The sequence below is a fragment of the Oncorhynchus tshawytscha genome, linkage group LG22, assembly GCF_018296145.1.
Source record: "Oncorhynchus tshawytscha isolate Ot180627B linkage group LG22, Otsh_v2.0, whole genome shotgun sequence".
Classification (NCBI taxonomy): domain Eukaryota; kingdom Metazoa; phylum Chordata; class Actinopteri; order Salmoniformes; family Salmonidae; genus Oncorhynchus; species Oncorhynchus tshawytscha.
This window is the reverse complement of record NC_056450.1, coordinates 34,274,017-34,296,520: the sequence shown is the minus strand read 5'-3', so window position 1 is coordinate 34,296,520 and position 22,504 is coordinate 34,274,017. Positions and strand designations below refer to the sequence as shown.

General features: G+C 45.0%; 2 protein-coding genes and 1 long non-coding RNA gene across 5 annotated transcripts in view; 1 reads left to right on the top strand and 2 right to left on the bottom strand.

Annotated features, from left to right (window-relative positions):
- cttnbp2nlb (CTTNBP2 N-terminal like b) overlaps positions 1-3,663 on the top strand; it is a 34,489-nt gene extending 30,826 nt beyond the window's left edge. Inside the window, exon 5 of the mRNA XM_042304114.1 lies at positions 1,007-3,663. Coding sequence (XP_042160048.1) covers positions 1,007-2,374 — 1,368 coding nt within the window. The 3' untranslated portion in view covers positions 2,375-3,663. The remainder of the gene's footprint in view (positions 1-1,006) is intronic.
- A 4,656-nt stretch (positions 3,664-8,319) lies between these two features.
- On the bottom strand, positions 8,320-19,643 carry capza1b (capping actin protein of muscle Z-line subunit alpha 1b). Its single transcript, XM_042304113.1, has 10 exons — positions 19,489-19,643; positions 18,198-18,261; positions 13,612-13,663; positions 13,410-13,473; positions 13,052-13,258; positions 10,438-10,517; positions 10,257-10,335; positions 10,094-10,165; positions 9,795-9,857; positions 8,320-9,685 (listed from the first exon to the last, which is right to left on the bottom strand). The coding sequence occupies exons 1-10, from the start codon at positions 19,525-19,527 to the stop codon at positions 9,545-9,547; spliced, it is 861 nt and encodes a 286-aa protein (XP_042160047.1). The 5' UTR covers positions 19,528-19,643; the 3' UTR covers positions 8,320-9,544.
- LOC121840460 lies at positions 17,411-18,191 on the bottom strand. 3 transcript variants are annotated; one of them, XR_006079655.1, is made up of 3 exons: positions 17,729-18,191; positions 17,502-17,650; positions 17,411-17,462 (listed from the first exon to the last, which is right to left on the bottom strand). It is a non-coding gene; the product is annotated as an uncharacterized LOC121840460 (long non-coding RNA). The 3 variants fall into 3 exon arrangements; XR_006079654.1 differs by having other exon boundaries at positions 17,411-17,476; positions 17,516-17,650; XR_006079653.1 differs by having other exon boundaries at positions 17,411-17,501; positions 17,541-17,650.
- Positions 19,644-22,504: the final 2,861 nt, after the last annotated feature.

Here is a 22,504-nt window from a genome sequence, read left to right as displayed (position 1 = left end):
CAAAACATCGATATTTTGGGTCCATGGTCAGGAAACTCCCCAGACCTTAATCCCATTGAGAACTTGTGGTCAATCCTCAAGAGGCAGGTGGACAAACAAAAACCCACAAATTCTGACAAACTCTAAGCATTGATTATGCAAGAATGGGCTGCCATCAGTCAGGATGTGGCCCAGAAGTTAATTGACAGCATGCCAGGGCGGATTGCAGAGGTCTTGAAAAAGAAGGGTCAACACTGCAAATATTGACTCTTTGCATCAACTTCATGTAATTGTCAATAAAAGCCTTTGACACTTGTGAAATGCTTGTAATTATACTTCAGTATTCCATAGTAACATCTGACAAAAATATCTAAAGACACTGAAGCAGCAAACTTTGTGGAAATTAATATTTATGTAATTCTCCAAACTTTTGGGCACGACTGTACTGCGTGTGTATCTCACTCTGCAGTATTCGGGGGTGGAGGTATATCTCCACTCTCCTAGACTCTGACACCTCCATGTGGTCAGATGAGAAAACTGCTCAAATATGTCCCTTGTGTGCCTTACATTTTAGTCATTTAGCACAGTGTGTTCCAACCGTAGTCCTCCAGTACCCACAACACTAATCATTTTCATTATAACCCTGGACAAGCACACCTGGTTCAACTTGTCAACTAATCATCAAGCTCTCAATGAGTTGAGTAAAGTGTGTTTGTCCAGGGGTACAAACTGTGTACTGTTGGGGGTACTGGAGAACCAGGGTTGGAAAACACTCATTTAGTAGACACTGTTATCCAGAGCGACGTACAGTTAGTGCTATAGCTGTATCTAGGTGAGGCAACAACATATCACAGTCGTAGCAAGCACATTTGTACACAAATAAAGAAGTTATCAAAGTCCGTGCGAATAGGAAATGCACCTACAGGTATGCATGCAGCAATTCCTTTCCTATCTGGGAATTCAAAAAAATGTGCTAATGGAAGTTGAAAGTTGAAATATCAACCTCTATCTCTCTGTGTGTTTCTAGTTGGAGGTGGAGCGTGCAGCAGTGCGTAGGCTGCAGAGGGAGCAGGAGAGGGCAGTAGGCCTGGCAGAGGAAACTCTGTCCCAGCAGCAGCAGTTGTCCTCGGACCTAACCCTGGAGCTCCAGAGAACCACCAGCCAGGCCCTGGAGGAGGCCCAGAGAGTCAGCCAGCTCCGCCTGCAACTCCAGGAGGAGAGCTGTACTTCAGAGAGCCTGAGGGGGGCCCTGGAAGCGGAGAAGGGCAGAGCAGCGCAGCTTGAGGCCAGAGCAGAGAGCCAGCTGGCTGAGTTTGACACAGAGAGGGAACAGTTAAGAGCCAGGATCAGACGAGAAGAGGAGAGGAGCAAGGGGCTGGAGAGAGAAGTGGAGGAGCTGAGGAGGAGGTTGGAGGCAGCAGGAGAGGAAGGAATGGTTAGGAAGGTGCAGGAGACTGTGGTGAAGGAGGTGAAGGAGGTGAAACAGTCTCCTTCAAAGATAGTGTCAGCAGCGGCATCAGCGGCGGCGTCCACCTCGAGCCAGACAGAGCCTGATGGGAAGGCAAGCGTCGACCCTAAAGTGACCCCTGTCTCAAAGGTCAACGGGCATCACCCTAACCCTCCACGGGACACTGACCCCCCTCAGGAGGGCGGGGCTGTGGAGAACGGTGGGGTAGAGAGCGAGTCCGGCGCAAGTCTTCCCTCCCCTCTCCACCCTCACCCTCCTCACCCCCACTGCCACCCTCACCCCAACCTCTCCCCCTCCAGCACGGCCTCTTCCTCCCTCTCCTCCTCCCCCATCTCCTCCCCCACGCTGGCTAAGCGTCTGGTCAGCCCCGGTGGCTTCCACACATCCTCCTACCAGGCTGGAGTCAACCAGCGCTTCCACGCCGCCAGGCATAAGTTCCAGGTGCAGGCTGAGCAGGAGCAGCTCCAGCAGGGTAGCACGGCTCCCCTCTCCCCCCGGGACCTGTCCCCTACCACCACCCCCATCCCTCCACCCTCAGAGAACAGCACGGCCAAGCAGCTAGCCCGAAACACCGTCACCCAGGTCCTGTCCCGTTTCACCAGCCAGCAGGCAGGGGCCAAGCTCCCCCCACTGAACAGCTCTCCGTTTGGGACTGACTATCGGAGCCTGGCAGCCTCCCCTCCTGGGGGGAAAACCTCGCCTGGAGGACCCCTGTCCCCAGGTATACGCTCGCCCCTCACCCCTCGGTCCGAGAGGTGCTACCCACCCCCCGTTCCTAAGAAACCGGGTATGAGCCCCTCTCCAGGCTCCCCCGATCCCCAAGCCGGGGCCAGCCTCTTCCCAGAGCTGACGGGGGGCTGTGGGCTAAGCAGCAGTGGACAGGAGGGGGCTAAGGAGCCAGACCTGGTACTCTCCTCCGGTAGCTAACAGCTAAGGGCCACGGCAGCTAGAAAGTGATCTCGGATCAGCATAGCCTTCCCAAATCCTTCCCATCTTTAACCATTAGGGAGAAAACACAAAACGGACCTAGGATCAGTATCTGTGATCAGCTTTGTCTTATTCCTGCTGGAGGAGCCAGTGTTCTCCTCCAGCAGCTAGCAGCGTATGGCCTCCCTCATTCCAGATACGCTAGTTTCTCTCTTCCATTTGCACTTGTTCACTCACTTTTAGGCCCGAGATTCAATCCGAGTGCTCTAGTCAACAATGCAGCTTTTAAAAGCAATGTTGCTGGGTTCAAATAGATCGCATTCAAGGTAAACGCTGCTGATGTCAGCTCAATCAGAAATGACCTCAGAGACGGTAAAGAAAGCAAGACATCTCACAGGATCATGTTTTCTGGTCGGGCAGGTGGAGCGAGCGAGGGGATAAGTAGACCAGAGCCAGCTGTTGGTTAGTTGGTTCATTTTGTCACGGTTTGTGTCTGTGTAAGTGGGTGTTTCCTCTCTCACGTGGCCATCTTTGAGCTTTCCCGCGTGAGCTTATGTGGGGAAAGCATGCTCACACAAGACAGGAACTGTTTTTTAAATGTCAAATGGTAAACGGCCTTTTTAAGACATTTTCATTATCCACCATCTTTGATTACCTTTAAATGTCAAGCGGTTTAATGTGGGTCCACCGCGGTCTGGATTGGATCCTGGCCTTAATCTCCTGGAGGTCCTGCAGCAGGCAGAAAATGCCACTACTTATACCAACTCTGTAGGCCCTATTTTGACCACATAAATTAGCCGCTTAGTATCAAATGAAAGCTCAAACACTACCTAGCAAACGGTCTGAAACACTGTCTAGTTAACATTAAATTACGTTAAATCTATAATATACTGGGTTTTATTGGATTCATAAGATTTATTTTATTTTGAATTTATGGACAGTTTTTTATTATCTTGATTTGTAATATATCTTTTTACCTAGTTTATTGTATTCCATAGCCATGTTTAAAAGTGATCTTGTTAATTATGAATTTAGTTATTCTAGGACATTAATTAATGAATCTCTCCGCCCAAGTCCACTCTGCAGTCTCGTCCAATACAAAGGCTGCATGGAGAGGGGAGTCTTTCCATGGCAAGAGGATTCAAATGTAATCTGTTGATTGCACATGTACAGTTGAAGAGGTTTACATACACCATAGCCAAATACATTTAAACTCAGTTTTTCACAATTCCTGACGTTTAATCCTAGTAAAAATTCCCTGTCTTAGGTCAGATAGGATCACCACTTTATTTTAAGAATGTGAAATGTCAGAATAATAGTAGAGAGAACGATTTATTTCAGCTTGCATTTCTTTCTTCACATTCCCAGTGGGTCAGAAGTTTACATTCACTCAGTTAGTATTTGGTAGCATTGCCTTTAAATTGTTTAACTTGGGTCAAACGTTTCGGGTAGTCTTCCACAAACTTCCCACAATAAGTTGGGTGAATTTTGGCCCATTCCTCCTGACAGAGCTGGTGTAACTGAGTCAGGTTTGTAGGCCTCCTTGCTCACACATGCATTTTCAGTTCTGCCCACAAATCTTCTACAGGATTGAGGTCCGGGCTTTGTGATGGCCACTCCAATACCTTGATTTTGTTGTCCTTAAGCCATTTTGCCACAACTTTGGAAGTATGCTTGGGGTCATTGTCCATTTGGAAGACCCATTTACGACCAAGCTTTTATTTCCTGACTGATGTCTTGAGATGTTGCTTCAATATATCCACATAATTTCCCTACCTCATGATGCCAGCTATTTTGTGAAGTGCACTAGTCCCTCTTGCAGAAAATCACCCCCGCAACATGCTGCCACCCCCATGCTTCACAGTTGGGATGTTGTTTTTTGGCTTGCAAGCCTCCCCCTTTTTCCTCCAAACATAACAATGGCCATTATGGCCAAACCATTCTATTTTGGTTTCATCAGACCAGAGGACATTTCTCCAAAAAGTAGGATCTTTGTCCCCATGTGCAGTTGCAAACCGTAATCTGGCCTTTTTATGATGGTTTTGGAGCAGTGGCTTCTTCCTTGCTGAGTGGCCTTTCAGGTTATTTCGATATAGGACTCGTTTTACTGTGGATATAGATACTTTTGTACCAGTTTCCACCAGCATCTTCACAAGGTCCTTTGCTGTTGTTCTGGGATTAATTTGCACTTTTTCGCACCAAAGTAAGTTCATCTCTAGGAGACAGAGCGTGACTCCTTCCTGAGCAGTATGACGGCTGCGCGGTCCCATGGTGTTTATACTTGCGTACTATTGTTTGTACAAATGAATGTGGTACCTTCAGGCATTTGGAAATTGCTCCCAAGGATGAACCAGACTTGTGGAGGTCTACAATTTTTTTCCTGAGGTCTTGGCTGATTTCTTTTGATATTCCCATGATGTCAAGCAAAGAGGCACTGCGTTTTAAGGTAGACCTTGAAATACATCCACAGGTACACCTCCAATTGACTAAAATGTCAATTAGCCTATCAGAAGCTTCTAAAGCTATGACATCAATTTCTGGAATTTTCCAAGCTCTTTAAAGGCACAGTCAACTTATTGTATGTAAACTACTGACCCACTGGATTTGTGATACAGTGAATTATAAGTAAAATAATGTCTGTAAACAATTGTTGGAAAAATTACTGTCACGTTCGTCGTAAAGAGGAGTCCAAAGCGCAGCGTGATTAGAATACATTTTTCTTTTAATGAAGAAAGACCACTTAAACAACCCAACCGCTATGAACAATGAGTGCAAACACAGGCAACTACACAGACAATAACCCACAAAATACCCAATGAATATGGCTACCTAAATATGGTCACCAATCAGAGACAACGATAAACAGCTGCCTCTGATTGAGAACCAATCCAGGCAACTATAGACATATAAACACCTAGACTTGAAAAACCCCATAAACACACAAAAACCCTAGACAGGACAAAAACATATATACCCACCCTCATCACACCCTGACCTGACCAAAATAATACAGAGAACATAGATAACTAAGGTCAATTACTTGTGTTATGCACAAAGTAGATGTCCCAACTGACTTGCCAAAACTATAGTTTGTTAACAGGAAATTTGTGGAGTGGTTGAAAAACCAATGACTTCAACCTAAGTATATGTAATCTTCCGACTTCAACTGTAGGTGTATCATGACACTACTTTTACAGATGTATGCTCCCATCTGACTTTCCCCTGCCTGGTCTGATCTGTAGCTTATCACCATATCTAGCAGTACCTGCACTGAAAGTTATCATGTCTTTCACTGTAGTTTGTACCAGATTACATTCTGAACATAGTTTACTAAAGCAATAAGGCCCAAGGGGGTGTGATATATGGCCAACGCAATGCGGAGTACCTGGACACGGCCCTTAGCTGTGGTATATTGGCCATATATCACAAACCCCTGAGGTGCCTTATTGCTATTATAAACTGGTTACCAACGTAATTAGAGCAGTACAAATAAATGCTTTGTCATATCCATGGTATACAGTCTGATATACCACAGCTGTCAGCCAATCAGCATTCAGGGCTTGCACCATCCAGTTTATAATAAAGCACAATGTTGTAAATAATACAAATCGTTCAAAAGCCTAATTTGAAGCTCTCTGCATTGCACCCCATTATGTTTGGTCTCTGCAGCTCTCTGCATTGCACCCCATTATGTTTGGTCTCTGCAGCTCTCTGCATTGCACCCCATTATGTTTGGTCTCTGCAGCTCTCTGCATTGCACCCCATTATGTCCGGTCGTATCTACGTGTTGTCTACTACATACACTAGAATAGTGAATACACTGGATTTTTCACAAGGGAAAAGCTTCCCTAAGACAGACCTTACACTGGGCCTTCCCTAAGACAGACCTTACACTGGGCCTTCCCTAAGACAGACCTTACACTGGGCCTTCCCGAAGACAGACCTTACACTGGGCCTTCCCGAAGACAGACCTTACACTGGGTCTTCCCTAAGACAGACCTTACACTGGGCCTTCTCTAAGACAGACCTTACACTGGGCCTTCTCTAAGACAGACCATACACTGGGCCTTCTCTAAGACATACCATACACTGGGCCTTTCCTGAGACAGACCTTACACTGGGATAGAAAAATAAGGTGACACTTAAATATGTACAACTTTTTTTATTCTGGGACAATTTCTTGTTTTTTCCAAAAGGGACCAAATTCAGAACAAACGTCTTTCTTGGAGGCTAATATTTTCTACCTGGAATTGAGTTTGAACTGTCGAATCCTTATGTTTAAAGCAGATAGTGACAGACTGGTTTTATACCTTTGAAATCCTCCCAAATCTTTTGGCGCACTCACACGTTTTATTTATAAAGGGGACTAGCTAGGAGTCAGATCTGTACCACTGTATCATTCTTTTTGTAACTGAGTAGACCTAACCCTTCGTCTATTTTTACACCTTTGTCAAAATGGGAACAAGTGGGAAGTAATTAATAACATGACTGTACTGTGTTTCATAACCTGAACCTAACAACATTTTGTCACTGTTGTTGGTCTCATAGGTCTTATGTTTGTGGTATTTAAGGTTTTATAAGATGATATTAACAAAACAGGGCACAATGATAAGAACGCTTTTATTTGTTCAAAATAATCTCCTGCTGTCTTCTGGAAGTTACCTAACCCAAACTGTTTCTCAACATTTCTGTCTTCTGGAAGTTACCTAACCCAAACTGTTTCTCAACATTTCTGTCTTCTGGAAGTTACTTACCCCAAACTGTTTCTCAACATTTCTGTCTTCTGGAAGTTACCTAACCCAAACTGTTTCTCAACATTTCTGTCTTCTGGAAGTTACCTAACCCAAACTGTTTCTCAACATTTCTGTCTTCTGGAAGTAACCTAACCCAAACTGTTTCTCAACATTTCTGTCTTCTGGAAGTTACTTACCACAAACTGTTTCTCAACATTTCTGTCTTCTGGAAGTTACCTAACCCAAACTGTTTCTCAACATTTCTGTCTTCTGGAAGTTACCTAACCCAAACTGTTTCTCAACATTTCTGTCTTCTGGAAGTTACTTACCACAAACTGTTTCTCAACATTTCTGTCTTCTGGAAGTTACTTACCCCAAACTGTTTCTCAACATTTCTGTCTTCTGGAAGTTACTTACCCCAAACTGTTTCTCAACATTTCTGTCTTCTGGAAGTTACCTAACCCAAACTGTTTCTCAACATTTCTGTCTTCTGGAAGTTACCTAACCCAAACTGTTCCTCAACATTTCTGTCTTCTGGAAGTTACTTACCCCAAACTGTTTCTCAACATTTCTGTCTTCTGGAAGTTACCTAACCCAAACTGTTTCTCAACATTTCTGTCTTCTGGAAGTTACCTAACCCAAACTGTTTCTCAACATTTCTGTCTTCTGGAAGTTACCTAACCCAAACTGTTTCTCAACATTTCTGTCTTCTGGAAGTTACCTAACCCAAACTGTTTCTCAACATTTCTGTCTTCTGGAAGTTACCTAACCCAAACTGTTTCTCAACATTTCTGTCTTCTAATTATTCTAAATGTACGCAAGCATTTTCCTTATGTATTGTTTCACAACTGAACTATGCATATGATTTTTCAATTGCAAAATAAACATCCCAACCAAGCATCAATTTCTTCAGTCTAATAGCCTGATTTCTGCTAGCATTGTGCCCCAAAACCACCCATTTCCTGTCAATAAGTCAAGACTGTCTCTTTCTGTATTCATCTTACATTGATTCCTCTCCTTGCTTCCTTCTCAAAGCACATTGGAAAAAAGGGGGAACCTCCAATGCACCTGGAAAGGAGGCAAGGAGATAAGATGCAAGGAATCGCAGAAAGTCAGATTGAGGTAGACCAGTCTATGACAGCTCCCACTGCTGCTGGACTGATGCCAAAGTGATGAATCCAGCAATACAATGCCTGAGGAAAACAACCAGGCCAAGATGATCAATTCTTTTATTTGTACAACAGAATGGGGCAGTACAGTCCTGAAGGTCGCATCAGAGTACAGCGCTAGTCAGTGTGAAGGTTTAACACAGCACAGAATAACTGATCTGGAGTCAGCCTATGGTAATATTGAGTAGGTGCATGTTGTGGCTGAACAGGGGTGTGTTCTGTGGGAAGCATGGTTCGCAGATAGATATTTACAGTAGAGAGCACACAAGTCTTTATTCGGCATGACAGAGAAGTGCGTCTGCCCTACACAATGCATTTCTAATTTAACATTTTGTAACATTGGACCCTCCTGAACAAAGCCCCTGGTTTAAACTAAGTACTGAAATGGCTGTGTATAGTTTAAGGTACCTAAACAGAGGTGTGAATATTACAGATGGGCTGAGCCTAAGATTAAATGAAATAAAAACCTGCATAGCTAAATATAGATCTGCGTGTATACATGGGAGAAAGGGGGGCTTTGCATGTATGGGGTTCTTTAGCCTAGGAAAGACATTTATTGGTATGGTTTTCCTTCAACAAAAGAGAAAGGACACAGCAATTGTTGTTGCCAAGGTAAGACAGAAGAGAATTGATTCAGAAACAGAGGAGGTTATGACAGTCTCTCAGCCATGGTATCCTTCATCGGCTCAAGCAGAGGACACATACAACAGGAAGTGGAAGAGTACAGCAGGAAAAAAAGTCAACAGTACCCTCAAAACTGACTATCAACGACCAGTCCTGTTAAGGGGAGAAATGGTGCTGATATGAACATCTATTGGAAAACGTCCCCTGCTTGGTGTGCTTAATTGCCATGTTTAAATTATTTCAACATGCATCCTTCCTTTCTTGAGGTAATCACTGATCTGTACGTGACTAGATAAGAATAAGGAGTGTTTCCTACATCAAGGACAGAAGGAAGGATGCATTGTAAAATCATTCAACCTGGGGTCTTGGTGCAGCTGTTCAAGAGTGTCAACATGACAAGATGAAACTCAGTACCCCTTTAGCAGACTCAAACTCCCCTCCTGTACCTCAAGACACTTCCGTTTTCTCCAAAACCAAAGCTTCTTTAAACAATACAGAACTGTGCCCAACAGACTGTCAATCTGCAGCTTGGTTTGTTGTATTTTCTCTTTGCTTTGCCCCAGACTACAATATATATATATAAGCTTTGGTTAGTCCTTGTGCGAGCGTGTGTTGCCAGCCCAGCGGTGTGAGTCTCTGCTCTTCTATGCGTTCTGCATCTCCTTGCCAATCTTGTAGCTGAGGATCTTGTTCCAGTCGATCTTGGTGCGGGTGACGGGCAGCTGGCGGCGCAGGGCCTTGAAGGTGGTGTCAGACATAGTCTGGTAGTTCTCACTGATCGCCGTCTACAGGGAGGGGAGGAGCAACAGGAGAGAGGGGAGGAGATTTTACAACAGAAGTTTAGAGCCATAAAGAACAGAACACACACACATTGAAAAGGGTGAGGTAAATTACCTGGTAATCATTTTCAGCATTCTCAATGATATCCACAAACTCCTTGGCAGTCTGGCTCTCATTCTGTTGACAAATTATTTTAGAAAAAAAGAGTCTCCTTTCCCACACAGGTACTTGTGACCACAACCTGAACTGACCTAACCTGTTCAGTATACCGGTTATACAACATAATGGCATAAGTTCTTACTTACAGTTTGCTTCCTTCTCATGTTTACATTAAAGGGATAGAATGAAGACACTGAAGCAAAATGGGTTCTAATTAGCTGTTACTAAATAGAATCAGCGTTATGTCCACTCACAGTCACCGTTATAGACTCCTCCACTTCCTTATGGCTGACCAACTGCACATTACCATCCTCATAGTAGTGCACCTAGAGAGAGAGTCTGTTTCATTACTAGACTTTGGCTGTTTAATTATTATCTTCAGCATTTGTTTCTGTAGTAAATATCACGATTGCCCACCTGTATCTTCAACACACCCACTACATGAGCAGTAGACTGACCAATTGTGAACTTCCACTCTGACCTACAGCGCCCATTCCTGAGAGAGAGAAGGCAGATGAAGTATGTGTGAAAGAGATTAAGTCACATAACATTCTGAACTTGTAAAGACCAATGTATAATGATGCCATTGGAACTGTACCAGAAGTTTTTGGGTTGAAACTGGTGTCCCTCAATGCAGGCAATGATGGTTTGCTGGCCATCAACTGTTTTCCCATATACCTGCAGCGAATACGGATTTCATGATTAGCGGCGTGAAGAATTGACATACAGTGGCGATATCACAAAGGGTTAACAGCACAATGTTGTTTCTGTTCTTTGATGCAAGTGTGTGCTGCATCATACAGACACTGGGGAGGTACTCTGATGTATGTGCTGAGTGAGTGTGGTTGTGTTATAAATGTGTGTGTGGGGTGGGGGGTTTACCGTGCAGACTCCGCTGGGGTAGTGCTCTTTAGCGTATGCGCTGAGTGAGTGTGGTTGTGTTATAAATGTTGTGTGTGTGTGTGTGTGGGGTGGGGGTTTACCGTGCAGACTCCGCTGGGGTAGTGCTCTTTAGCGTATGTGCTGAGTGAGTGTGGTTGTGTTATAAATGTTGTGTGTGTGTGTGTGTGGGGTGGGGGGTTTACCGTGCAGACTCCGCTGGGGTAGTGCTCTTTAGCGTATGTGCTGAGTGAGTGTGGTTGTGTTATAAATGTTGTGTGTGTGTGTGTGTGGGGTGGGGGTTTACCGTGCAGACTCCGCTGGGGTAGTGCTCTTTAGCGTATGTGCTGAGTGAGTGTGGTTGTGTTATAAATGTTGTGTGTGTGTGTGTGTGGGGTGGGGGTTTACCGTGCAGACTCCGCTGGGGTAGTGCTCTTTAGCGTATGTGCTGAGTGAGTGTGGTTGTGTTATAAATGTTGTGTGTGTGTGTGTGTGGGGTGGGGGTTTACCGTGCAGACTCCGCTGGGGTAGTGCTCTTTAGCGTATGTGCTGAGTGAGTGTGGTTGTGTTATAAATGTTGTGTGTGTGTGTGTGTGTGTGTGTGGGGGTGGGGGTTTACCGTGCAGACTCCGCTGGGGTAGTGCTCTTTAGCGTATGTGCTGAGTGAGTGTGGTTGTGTTATAAATGTTGTGTGTGTGTGTGTGTGTGGGGTGGGGGTTTACCGTGCAGACTCCGCTGGGGTAGTGCTCTTTAGCGTATGTGCTGAGTGAGTGTGGTTGTGTTATAAATGTTGTGTGTGTGTGTGTGTGGGGTGGGGGTTTACCGTGCAGACTCCGCTGGGGTAGTGCTCTTTAGCGTATGTGCTGAGTGAGTGTGGTTGTGTTATAAATGTTGTGTGTGTGTGTGTGTGGGGGTGGGGGTTTACCGTGCAGACTCCGCTGGGGTAGTGCTCTTTAGCGTATGTGCTGAGTGAGTGTGGTTGTGTTATAAATGTTGTGTGTGTGTGTGTGTGGGGTGGGGGGGTTTACCGTGCAGACTCCGCTGGGGTAGTGCTCTTTAGCGTATGTGCTGAGTGAGTGTGGTTGTGTTATAAATGTTGTGTGTGTGTGTGGGGTGGGGGTTTACCGTGCAGACTCCGCTGGGGTAGTGCTCTTTAGCGTATGTGCTGAGTGAGTGTGGTTGTGTATAAATGTTGTGTGTGTGTGTGTGTGGGGTGGGGGTTTACCGTGCAGACTCCGCTGGGGTAGTGCTCTTTAGCGTATGTGCTGAGTGAGTGTGGTTGTGTTATAAATGTTGTGTGTGTGTGTGTGTGTGTGGGTGGGGTGGGGGTTTACCGTGCAGACTCCGCTGGGGTAGTGCTCTTTAGCGTATGTGCTGAGTGAGTGTGGTTGTGTTATAAATGTTGTGTGTGTGTGTGTGTGGGGTGGGGGTTTACCGTGCAGACTCCGCTGGGGTAGTGCTCTTTAGCGTATGTGCTGAGTGAGTGTGGTTGTGTTATAAATGTTGTGTGTGTGTGTGTGCAGTGGGGTGGGGGTTTACCGTGCAGACTCCGCTGGGGTAGTGCTCTTTAGCGTATGTGCTGAGTGAGTGTGGTTGTGTTATAAATGTTGTGTGTGTGTGTGTGTGGGGTGGGGGTTTACCGTGCAGACTCCGCTGGGGTAGTGCTCTTTAGCGTATGTGCTGAGTGAGTGTGGTGGTTGTGTTATAAATGTTGTGTGTGTGTGTGTGTGTGTGGGGTGGGGGTTTACCGTGCAGACTCCGCTGGGGTAGTGCTCTTTAGCGTATGTGCTGAGTGAGTGTGGTTGTGTTATAAATGTTGTGTGTGTGTGTGTGTGGGGTGGGGTTTACCGTGCAGACTCCGCTGGGGTAGTGCTTTTTAGCGTATGTGCTGAGTGAGTGTGGTTGTGTTATAAATGTTGTGTGTGTGTGTGTGTGGGGTGGGGGTTTACCGTGCAGACTCCGCTGGGGTAGTGCTCTTTAGCGTATGCGCTGAGTGCAGTGTGGTTGTGTTTTGAATGTGTGTGTGTGTGGGGGGGGTTACCGTGCAGACTCCGCTGGGGTAGTGCTCTTTAACGTATGCGCTGAGTGCAGTGTGGTTGTGTTTTGAATGTGTGTGTGTGTGTGTGTGGGGTGGGGGTTTACCGTGCAGACTCCGCTGGGGTAGTGCTCTTTAGCGTATGCGCTGAGTGCAGTGTGGTTGTGTTTTGAATGTGTGTGTGTGTGGGGGGGGGGTTACCGTGCAGACTCCGCTGGGGTAGTGCTCTTTAACGTATGCGCTGAGTGCAGTGTGGTTGTGTTTTGAATGTGTGTGTGTGTGTGTGTGGGGGGGTTACCGTGCAGACTCCGCTGGGGTAGTGCTCTTTAACGTATGCGCTGAGTGCAGTGTCGCAAGCCTCTCTCCAAGCTCTCAGGGAGCCGTCTCCGTCGTATGGCTGCACATCGCTCACCTCCTTCCTCAGGTGGTCGAAGCGGAACGACACCCGGTTCCGAGGGTCCAGGAACCTCCCCTGACCCAGGTCCCCATGCTCTGTAATCAGAACCTGGAGAGGCAGGGGAGAGGATTGTTAACTGTTGTCATTGACACAATTTGTTTCGTAAACTGTACTAAAGACTTAACGTGATAATAGCAGTAAATATAGTGTGATCATCAGACTGCGGCTCCAGATAAACTCAGCCTTATATCACTCTTACCTGTTCATCATAGCCCTCAAGTTTGGCAGGGGTGAACTGATCCATGTTGTACTGGGCAAAAGCACTGGGGAGAGAGAACACAGAATGAAATAGAACATAGGATATTTACAGACTCCTACACCAATAATAAGTAATAATAATAAATAATGATGTGTGGTTGTTTCAAAATGTTGACATCACATCATTATAGGGTGCAACTCACTGAGCCGCTCCCTCCCTGAGCAGGTTGTCATTGTTAAGGAGAAGCCGCACATCTGGAACGCAAAAGCATACATCAACTTGTCAGTCGTTGTATTGACAATCTGGACCCCCTATTTCTGAAACTTTCCGCCGCCATTGTCGCAACCCCCATTACCAGCCTGTTCAACCTCTCTTTCATATCGTCTGAGATCCCCAAGGATTGGAAAGCTGCCGCAGTCATCCCCCTCTTCAAAGGGGGAGACACCCTGGACCCAAACTGTTACAGACCTATATCCATCCTGCCCTGCCTATCTAAGGTCTTCGAAAGCCAAGTCAACAAACAGGTCACTGACCATCTCGAATCCCACCGTACCTTCTCCACTGTGCAATCTGGTTTCCGAGCCGGTCACGGGTGCACCTCAGCAACACTCAAGGTACTAAACGATATCATAACCGCCATCGATAAAAGACAGTACTGTGCAGCCGTCTTCATTGACCTTGCCAAGGCTTTCGACTCTGTCAATCACCATATTCTTATCGGCAGACTCAGTAGCCTCGGTTTTTCGGATGACTGCCTTGCCTGGTTCACCAATTACTTTGCAGACAGAGTTCAGTGTGTCAAATCGGAGGGCATGCTGTCCGGTCCTCTGGCAGTCTCTATGGGGGTGCCACAGGGTTCAATTCTCGGGCCGACTCTTTCTCTGTATATATCAATGACATTGCTCTTGCTGCGGGCGATTCCCTGATCCACCTCTACGCAGACGACACCATTCTATATAGTTTCGGCCCGTCATTGGACACTGTGCTATCTAACCTCCAAACAAGCTTCAATGCCATACAACACTCCTTCCGTGGCCTCCAACTGCTCTTAAACGCTAGTAAAACCAAATGCATGCTTTTCAACCGATCGCTGCCTGCACCCGCATGCCCGACTAGCATCACCACCCTGGATGGTTCCGACCTTGAATATGTGGACATCTATAAGTACCTAGGTGTCTGGCTAGACTGCAAACTCTCCTTCCAGACTCATATCAAACATCTCCAATCGAAAATCAAATCAAGAGTCGGCTTTCTATTCCGCAACAAAGCCTCCTTCACTCACGCCGCCAAGCTTACCCTAGTAAAACTGACTATCCTTCCGATCCTCGACTTCGGCGATGTCATCTACAAAATGGCTTCCAACACTCTACTCAGCAAACTGGATGCAGTCTATCACAGTGCCATCCGTTTTGTCACTAAAGCACCTTATACCACCCACCACTGCGACCTGTATGCTCTGGTCGGCTGGCCCTCGTTACATATTCGACGCCAGACCCACTGGCTCCAGGTCATCTACAAGTCCATGCTAGGTAAAGCTCCGCCTTATCTCAGTTCACTGGTCACGATGGCAACACCCATCCGTAGCACGCGCTCCAGCAGGTGTATCTCACTGATCATCCCTAAAGCCAACACCTCATTTGGCCGCCTTTCGTTCCAGTACTCTGCTGCCTGTGACTGGAATGAATTGCAAAAATCGCTGAAGTTGGAGACTTTTATCTCCCTCACCAACTTCAAACATCAGCTATCTGAGCAGCTAACCGATCGCTGCTGCTGTACATAGTCTATTGGTAAATAGCCCACCCATTTTCACCTACCTCATCCCCATACTGTTTTTATTTATTTACTTGCTCTTTTGCACACCAATATCTCTACCTGTACATGACCATCTGATCATTTATCACTCCAGTGTTAAGCTGCAAAATTGTAATTATTCGCCTACCTCCTCATGCCTTTTGCACACATTGTATATAGACTCCCCCCTTTGTTTTCTACTGTGTTATTGACTTGTTAATTGTTTATTCCATGTGTAACTCTGTGTTGTCTGCTCACACTGCTATGCTTTATCTTGGCCAGGTCGCAGTTGCAAATGAGAACTTGTTCTCAACTGGCCTACCTGGTTAAATAAAGGTGAAATAAAATAAATAAAAAAAGTCTGTGATCATCCCTAAAGCCAACACCTCATTTGGCCGCCTTTCCTTCCAGTTCTCTGCTGCCTGTGACTGGAACGAATTGCAAAAAATGCTGAAGTTGGAGACTTTTATCTCCCTCACCAAGATTAAACATCTGCTATCTCAGCAGCTAACCGATCGCTGAAGCTGTACATAGTCCATTGGTAAATAGCCCACCCAATTTACCTACCTCATCCCCATACTGTTTATATTTGTTTACTTTTCTGCTCTTTTGCACACCAATATCTCTATCTGTACATGACCATCTGATAATTTATCACTCCAGTGTTAATCTGCTAAATTGTAATTGCTCGCCTACCTCCTCATGCCTTTTGCACACAATGTATATACTCTTTTTTTTCCCCTACTGTGATATTGACTTGTTAATTGTTTAGTCCATGTGTAACTCTGTGTCGTTGTATGTGTCGAACTGCTTTGCTTTATCTTGGCCAGGTCGCAGTTGTAAATGAGAACTTGTTCTCAACTAGCCTCCCTGGTTAAATAAAGGTGTTCTCAACTGGCCTGGTTAAATAAAGGTGTTCTCAACTGGCCCTACCTGGTTAAATAAAGGTGTTCTCAACTGGCCCTACCTGGTTAAATAAAGGTGTTCTCAACTAGCCCTACCTGGTTAAATAAAGGTGTTCTCAACTAGCCCTACCTGGTTAAATAAAGGTGTTCTCAACTAGCCTCCCTGGTTAAATAAAGGTGTTCTCAACTAGCCTCCCTGGTTAAATAAAGGTGTTCTCAACTAGCCTCCCTGGTTAAATAAAGGTGTTCTCAACTAGCCTCCCTGGTTAAATAAAGGTGTTCTCAACTAGCCTCCCTGGTTAAATAAAGGTGTTCTCAACTAGCCTCCCTGGTTAAATAAAGGTGTTCTCAACTAGCCTCCCTGGTTAAATAAAGGTGTTCTCAACTAGCCTACCTGGTTAAATAAAGGTGTTCTCAACTAGCCTCCCTGGTTAAATAAAGGTGTTCTCAACTAGCCTCCCTGGTTAGATAAAGGTGTTCTCAACTAGCCTCCCTGGTTAGATAAAGGTGTTCTCAACTAGCCTCCCTGGTTAAATAAAGGTGTTCTCAACTAGCCTCCCTGGTTAGATAAAGGTGAAATAAAAATAAAATAAAAATACAACTCAGCTTGTACGAGTTTTTAGCTGTTGAAGTCAACTGTTGTTGATGTCTATTTTTTTTAAATCTATTTTGTCATTATCCTACATCTTATTATCTATTCACCTGTAAATGTGGACTCCTGCTCTACCTTGGCCTTGCATCCTTCACCTATAAATGTGGACTCTTGCCCTACCTTGGATCCTTCACCTGTAAATGTGGACTCCTGCTCTACCTTGGCCTTGCATCCTTCACCTGTAAATGTGGACTCCTGCTCTACCTTGGCCTTGCATCCTTCACCTGTAAATGTGGACTCCTGCTCTACCTTGGCCTTGCATCCTTCACCTGTAAATGTGGACTCCTGCTCTACCTTGGCCTTGCATCCTTCACCTATAAATGTGGACTCCTGCTCTACCTTGGCCTTGCATCCTTCACCTGTAAATGTGGACTCCTGCTCTACCTTGGCCTTGCATCCTTCACCTGTAAATGTGGACTCCTGCTCTACCTTGGCCTTGCATCCTTCACCTGTAAATGTGGACTCTTGCCCTACCTTGGCCTTGCATCCTTCACCTGTAAATGTGGACTCTTGCCCTACCTTGGCCTTGCATCCTTCACCTGTAAATGTGGACTCCTGCTCTACCTTGGCCTTGCATCCTTCACCTGTAAATGTGGACTCCTGCTCTACCTTGGCCTTGCGTCCTTCACCTATAAATGTGGACTCCTGCTCTACCTTGGCCTTGCATCCTTCACCTGTAAATGTGGACTCCTGCTCTACCTTGGCCTTGCATCCTTCACCTGTAAATGTGGACTCCTGCTCTACCTTGGATCCTTCACCTGTAAATGTGGACTCCTGCTCTACCTTGGCCTTGCATCCTTCACCTGTAAATGTGGACTCCTGCTCTACCTTGGCCTTGCATCCTTCACCTGTAAATGTGGACTCCTGCTCTACCTTGGCCTTGCATCCTTCACCTGTAAATGTGGACTCCTGCTCTACCTTGCATCCTTCACCTGTAAATGTGGACTCCTGCTCTACCTTGGATCCTTCACCTGTAAATGTGGACTCCTGCTCTACCTTGGCCTTGCATCCTTCACCTGTAAATGTGGACTCCTGCTCTACCTTGGCCTTGCATCCTTCACCTGTAAATGTGGACTCCTGCTCTACCTTGGCCTTGCATCCTTCACCTGTAAATGTGGACTCCTGCTCTACCTTGGCCTTGCATCCTTCACCTGTAAATGTGGACTCCTGCTCTACCTTGGCCTTGGATCCTTCACCTGTGAACAAACATCTTGCACTTAAAGAAGCTGTCTGCCTGCCTTCAAGTAACCCTTTAAAGCCACGGATCCACTATATTACAATACATCAACAACTAGTCAGTCAGTTAGCAAACTACACAAAACACACATTCACCTTCAGTCAAGAAACCCTTACAATCACAAACTACATGGCACCATTTAAACAACAATGTGATTGTAGGCTATTCTCCATTCTTTTTAGTGGAAAACAAAACCTTCTCACCGTTGAAAACTTCGTTGAACTCTCCAGGGGGTGCATGGGTAACGAAGTTTGCTGCTATGCGGACCTGTGGAGAGAGGACGAATCAGTATCCTACTAGACCTACATCAATTTAATTTAGAAATGTTCTAGATTAGATCAGGCTGAGTGGGGAAAATAGTATTGAGCTAGGAAGACTTTACTAAATTATAATCCCAGTAAACCATACATAGAGTGATTCAGACTGTGTCCTGTCTATGATGTTCACAGAGGCGCCTACTTGAGGAGGTGGTGAGAGTGGTGTAAACTGATACTTTAGGCTAATGGACAACACACTGAAAAATAGCATTAGGTAGCCTAAGTTCATTTATAAACACATTAAACACAAATCCTGGTCATTAGAAACCAGTGCCCCTGATTTTGACCCAACAGATGCAGTTGCATGGCCAGCCTCAAGAGATTGCTACTTATCCAGTTTCTATGGAAACTACCAGCCTTTACAGATTCTCATGGACCCCGAGCTGCATTCCACACAGGACAAACCCAATGTCCTCCCCCAGAAACAACCACTGGGCACTTGTGTAGATCTGATATATAGTCACTATATGGCAACATTTCCGAGGACAAAGTGGACAAAAATATATATGTTTTTTCGTCACACACACTGGATGCGTGCAGTAAAGTCCTGAAGGGTTGGGGGTAGGGAATAGGCCATCCTAGGGTTGTTTGTTTCTGGACAGGGCCATAGCACTGTACTCCAGTTAAGCACTCGCACCAGTAAAGTGTCGGGTGTATAGTAAAGTGTCGGGTGTGTGTATGCACGTCCTCTCTTTATGGCGTCTATAGCTAGCAGAAGCATCTGAGCTGCAACTGTATCTGTTTGACCTAGAAAACCTCTGATCTAGGTAGGTAACTAGCTAGCACTGCTAGAAACGGTATCAACGTTTTATTTTGCCTAACAGCTAACGTTAGCTACTTCCTGAATTGGCCCAACAGATCTAACCATATCCAAAAAGTAGGATCATGGGTTTCCATTAAGCACACTGGAACTTTATTCCTGTACATAGCTAAATAGTTATATAACAACTAATAGTTACAATTTCTAGCCAGTAAAAGTTGCCAGTGAGGCTCAGGCTAACGTTAGCATAGTTAGCTAGCCACTCAAGTGAATCGTCTCTTTACTGAAGCAGAGCGAACGCTAGTAGCTCTAAAATATAGTACCCATTTACTGTTGACCATTCAACAACCGGTGACACACAGTAACTTTAGAATAGAATAATAGAGTTACTTGTGAATAAAATCATAATATCGTTACCTTCTCCTCTTCTGATAGCGGCTCCTCAAAATCGGCCATCTTGGCTTGTTGTGTGACCCCACCTACCCACAGACTGAACACTCAGCTGACACCAAAATCATAACACCCAGGGGGTGGAAATGAAGTTATAGTGAAATTACGGAATTATGTTTGTACATATCTACTTCTCACATGAAATAATTGAATCTGGTGTTATTTTGTTACTGTTCAAATGTTGTAATTCAAAATATGCATTAGTAAGGTTCAGGCATCTACTTATTTTAACCAGCAGAGGGCGCCGGCTCTGAATCACGTGCTATTTCCCCAGGGTTGCCCGTTTTTACATTTCTGAATACTTGAAAACCAACAAACAAGACCTGAAAACTAGCCCCCCAAAAATTGTTTGCCTCAAGAGAGTGGTTGCCACATTTATCCGATTAGTGCAGTGTTGCCATGTTCGCTGTTTTCCTGAAATTGGGCTACATTTAAAACGATGTCGCGGGGAGAAAATGTACTGGTTGCGGGTTTTAGACGTGGCCTGCTGCTTGCTGACTGTCAGGCATTAAGGCAGGCTGTTGCAGAGTGAGGGGGTGGAGCACTACGGTATTTGGCTGAGTCACGTGAGCGAAAGGCGAGACAGCAGCACGCGCGCACGTCGTGACAACTTTATTTTTTTACCAGTGGTAGGGTGGGGCCCACAGTAGCACCCGCTGCTTGTTGAGAAGAGTTAGAACGATATGTGCTTTCACGTCAGTCTCCAATAACACTATAAAAAATGGCTAGATTTATCGATTTTTAAAACATGTGTCGCCAGAGGGGTCTGAATACTCGCTAAAGTTGTTGGCAGTGTTGCCCTGTCCCAAAGCACTCACAGGCGGCCCAATCCTCCTGCAGCAATCCCTCCCAGCTGCAGTCAGAGCAGGAGATGTTCACCCCTCCTCATCCAGACTGCAAATGAATCACGCATTTCGGGAAGCTGCAGCTGGCTGTACCCGCCCTGGCTTACATTCAGAGCAGGATGAAAATGTAAAATTTTTTGTCTAAAATAAATCACTGCACAAAAATAAATCACTGCATTTGACTGTAAGCCAAGGCGGGACCATTAGGTTAAAAACCAAACCAAATTTAAGAAAAATAAAATAAATAAATAAAAACGAGTAACTCCGCCAGTGTCTCTTTTGGGTCACTTTTGCTGGTCCCAAGCCTGGATAAAGGAGGAGGGTTGGAATTGTGACATAAAAAAAAAACAAGAATCGACAGAAGAATGTTCATTTGTAGTTCTAAACATATTTAGGGTGTTTTTTACTTGCTTTTTGTCTCTCCCATAACATTATTCCTCTCTCCTACAGCGTCCATCACAATTACATGCACATGACCAAATATGCAAATTAGGCGATGACGTCATTCAGCGAATTTTAGGACAGCCAATAGCTACTTTCCTTACTGAGAGGAGTTGGCGACATTGGTCAGGCTATTTAGATTGTCATTATGGAGACACCCATTTCCAAACCTTTTTCCATAAAACATACATACGCTAGAACTGATGCACATCAAGAAATAATGCAGACAAAGCACTGGAAGATGACTTTGGGCGCAATACATACATCTGTTCGGAGGTGGTTTTAACTGCATTCTAATGTTGACTCAGTTCTTGGCGGCTGCCCTAGTGGACATTTGAAATAGAAGTTATGGAACTCTCTCGCTTGGTTCTTTTTATGGGGAAAGTCCTCAATGAAACTGACATTAGGCTAAATGTGGAGAATTATACATTTGCTTTCGTTGGCCATCAAGTAGGCTTTTCATGTATATGCCATTGTAGGCTACCATTTGATGCGATAAATATGTTGAAATGATGATATCACTGGAGTCAGTGATTTAATTCAGTGATTTAAATTATGACCACATCCTCAGTAGCCTATTCCAGCAGGCTATTTGGGAAACACAAGCACTTTCTATTGCAAAATCGCCTCACTATTCATGGTGAATGAATTCATCTGAATGAATTAACTAAGCAAGCTGCTAAATTGTTCAGTTTACATCTTGCCTAAATATTGTCTAGGCTACTGTAGACTATATTAAATTAGATGTAGGCCTAAATGAGACGTAGGCCTATCACTTTGTCTTTCTCTAAGCAAACTATGGCAAAATTTGGGCATAAACCAAGATTTTAGTCTATCGACTGTCTATTGACATGACAAGCCAGTCTAGCAAATGGGCCATTTATGAAGATTTGCAGTCTTAACATCTGGCACATAATACCAGAACAATTGCCAGAAAATAACCTAGACGTTAGTTTTTTTATGTTCATCCAAGTGTTTCTTGCTCAGAGATTTCGAGATCCTCTGTCCAACTTTCATCACTCAAACTCTTCTGTCGGAGTTATACATAGTTATGTACATGCACAAAGGGGATTTTTTAATTTTATTTTTTATTTCACCTTTATTTAACCAGGTAGGCCAGTTGAGAACAAGTTCTCATTTGCAACTGCGACCTGGCCAAGATAAAGCATAGCAGTGTGAGCAGACAACACAGAGTTACACATGGAATAAACAATTAACAAGTCAATAACACAGTAGAAAACAAAGGGGGGAGTCTATATACAATGTGTGCAAAAGGCATGAGGAGGTAGGCGAATAATTACAATTTTGCAGATTAACACTGGAGTGATAAATGATCAGATGGTCATGTACAGGTAGAGATATTGGTGTGCAAAAGAGCAAGTAAATAAATAAAAACAGTATGGGGATGAGGTAGGTGAAAATGGGTGGGCAATTTACCAATAGACTATGTACAGCAGCAGCGATCGGTTAGCTGCTCAGATAGCTGATGTTTGAAGTTGGTGAGGGAGATAAAAGTCTCCAACTTCAGCGATTTTTGCAATTCGTTCCAGTCACAGGCAGCAGAGTACTGGAACGAAAGGCGGCCAAATGAGGTGTTGGCTTTAGGGATGATCAGTGAGATACACCTGCTGGAGCGCCTGCTACGGATGGGTGTTGCCATCGTGACCAGTGAACTGAGATAAGGCGGAGCTTTACCT